General features: G+C 41.8%; 1 protein-coding gene across 11 annotated transcripts in view; it reads right to left on the bottom strand.

Annotated features, from left to right (window-relative positions):
* The window catches only part of celf6 (CUGBP Elav-like family member 6), a 137,042-nt gene that overhangs the window by 124,641 nt on the left and 9,294 nt on the right, over positions 1-3,107 (bottom strand). For all 11 annotated transcript variants that reach the window (XR_004332883.1, XM_032522166.1, XM_032522193.1 and 8 more), the window contains exon 2: positions 1,615-1,697. Coding sequence is in view for 10 of the 11 variants with exons in the window: in XM_032522166.1 (XP_032378057.1) it covers positions 1,615-1,697 (83 nt within the window). In the remaining variant the exon portion in view is untranslated. The remainder of the gene's footprint in view (positions 1-1,614; positions 1,698-3,107) is intronic.

The following is a 3,107-nucleotide window of genomic DNA, read 5'->3' as shown; positions in this document are numbered from 1 at the left end:
CACACACACACACACACACACAGAGAAAGACAAAACGTCTTTATTAGCCCTCTGTATGCAGGCTGTGCTCAGCCCGAGATTGCAGGAGTGACCCCATGCTATGAGCTGTACAGGGGAAATGTTTACCCAAACCCTGCAGAATATGCCATTAACCTCTCTCTAGATAGAAGGCAAACAAGAATCTCCCTCCATGAGGGCAATAAAGATGGGAACACCTATCCAGGACCATCATGACAAGTATCTCATTATGAAGCTGCGGGAGGCAGTAACGAGCCAGGGAGCCCAGTCTCCCACGGGACTCTTTCGCCACAGTGTACTTGTGTGCCTAACATTCAGTGAAGTACCTATGAAATGCAGTGAAGTGTAAACAGCTGATTACCCCAACAGTGAGGAACAATACAAAGCCCCCCAAGTCCATCAACCACTTTGACCCCCCTTTTCAAACCAATTCCAATCTCTACTTTCTTCCTCTCCTACTTCCTGTCTGTTCCCTCCGATCTTCTTTTGTCTCTCTGTACCTCTCTCCCTCCCCGGAGATTTAGATGGATATCCTGAGGCTCTGATTAAAGCCCCAACCTGGCTGGGTGTCTTGGTTCATGGTGATAGGAAATAGGGGGGGCAGTCAGGAGCCTGGGCACTAGCACAGTTTCTCGTTCGTAGGGACCCACGGGCGTAATTCAATCACACCTTGATAATTCCCCTGATGTGATAGTCGAATCCCCTTTACACACATCAAGTACAGATAGACACCACAAACTCAAGCTGATCCCAGATTGAGGGTCTCCTACTGGGTGGGCTTAAGAGCCTACTACTGGGTATGTTGTACCTGTGCTGTTTGAAGAGGCCATTATTTTAATTGAAAAAGTTACCCGCCCGCCAAAGGCAAATGATAGAAGACGAGGGGGAAAAAAACAGGGGAGAGAATTAAAACAAAAACACCAGATGGTGATATACATGGTAAAAATGATTGTTTATACTTACTGTTTGATTATATGTGATAATGAGAGTGGGATTCCTCAAGGCAATTAGTGTCTGTGGCAACCATATTGTGAGAGGACAGGGGAAGGACGGCACAGGCTGTTATGAAGGAGCGCTTATCAAATATCTCCGCCGGGGTGATTAGTGTAATAAGACACTGCAAGGTGAGATAGGCCACTCGCACTCTTTTAGTATGTCTTTTTGTGTGTGTGTGTGTGTGTGTGTGTGTATGTGGGTGTGGGTGTGGGTGAGTGAGCAAGAAAGAATGTGTGTAAGAGCTAACAAGAAAAAGCAGTCTGAGAGTAAGTCTGAGAAAGTATGAGTGACTCTTTCCATCTGTTTCCATTTGTCCGTGATGGTGTGTGTGTGTGTGTGTGTGTGTGTGTGTGTGTGTGTGTGTGTGTGTGTGTGTGCGTGCGTGCATGCGTGCATGTGTGTTTGTGTGAGAGCCTGAATGTGTGTCTTCATGTACAGTATACTGGTATACTATATGCACCATGCCTCTGTGTGTGTGTGTGTGTGTGCGTGTGCAAGTGCAAGTGTTACACTATTCCTATGTAAATGTAGGTTCCCATGTCAGGCTGGCTGCCCCAGGGGCTTTAGCCTATGACAAGAAGGCAGATCGGGGGCACTTACCCCTGGCAGAGTCTTCTGTTCATGGAGGGCGCTCTGGGCCTTCAGTGCTGACTCTCTGGCACAGTATGTTAGAAAGGCACATCCTATAGTCAGGGAGACAGGAGAGAACTTGGCTTATACCACAATGAACCATCTCTTATAATTTAAAGAAGAAAATGTATCACAGTGTTAGAGAATGTATGGCTATAATTAAAGAAAGAGTACATTTATCGTCTGTTGTGTTTTTTTAGGATTCTAGTAGTCTAAGTACTTTATGGAAGACCACAAAACATGATATTCCAAACATGTAAAGTCATATGGCGTTATGATGATCTAACGATCAAATATAATTTCTAACAAATGTATTGTGAAAGCTGAGAGCACAAACCATAATAGATTAAAAAAGGATAAAAATACGCTTTTTCCATCATCTTTATGTAAGCCCATTTCATGAGTGAACACATCTTTATGTTCATTGGATAGCTGAAAGACCATATTAAATGCGCTGCGTAAAGCCAGTCTAACCTCTCCAATGATGTTTGTTTAGAGATTAAGCATCCCTACTGTCAACTCTCAAAAACAACATAGTAACCTTCCAAAGGGACCCAGAGATTTGTGATTTCACTGAAGTAATGCCCATCTACGCACGCAATAATATAAGACTTTTGAAGGAATTTACAAGCTTGGAATTTTACAAGCTATTGCCCAAAACATGTATTATATTCAAATGGAATTCATAGCCTGCACTGAATGTGGTTCTCTGAAGTTAATAGCTCTATACCCTCAGAGAAAATAACATGCTGGTTGAGAAATAAGATTAAAATTGTACACATTTCTTTTCAAAATATGACAACCCCTTTAGATTAGATTTTAGAAGTCATGCATATGTTCAGTGTTAATGGGAATACAATGTTTGCTATAATGTTTGTATTTCATTCAGTTTACTTTAGTAACAGTGAAATGGACTCAACAAAATGAAACAGCAAACATGTTCAACAGGTGTAAAGACACATGTGTTCCTTGAGGTTAAGTATAAATTGGGACTGGTAATGAAAATTGCTTAGTCATCTCAGATATGATGTTAGAATTTTCTTTTCATTACTTAAAAAATTATTCATACCGCTTTCTGATGAATGATCATAGTTACTAATCTGGGCACAAGAGGAATAAGTCAAACAGTATGCTTTTTTTTTTTTAGCTGCCAAGTCAAGTAAATCCTCTGGTGATGAGCTGAAACTGCATCCCCATACATCTCTGGAGACTTTTCTTTAAGTTATAAATCTCAGGAAAACAGAATGAATATGCATCAATAAATAAGTTCCTGACAAAAATGTGACAGCTTTCATTAAATGGTGAGTGGTTGCTCTGTTACGCGCTTTGCAGAGCTGACAGTGGGTGACCCCGTTCAGAAAAGGTTTTGCACTGTGCAGCATAATTTCCCATTACTGCATGTCACACCTGCTGCCAAGGATTCCCACAGGAGAAACCAGACACACACACACACACACACACAC

This window comes from Etheostoma spectabile, chromosome 1 (genome assembly GCF_008692095.1).
Source record: "Etheostoma spectabile isolate EspeVRDwgs_2016 chromosome 1, UIUC_Espe_1.0, whole genome shotgun sequence".
Lineage (NCBI taxonomy): Eukaryota > Metazoa > Chordata > Actinopteri > Perciformes > Percidae > Etheostoma > Etheostoma spectabile.
Note: the sequence above shows the minus strand (reverse complement) of the source record. Positions and strands in the feature narration are given on the sequence as shown.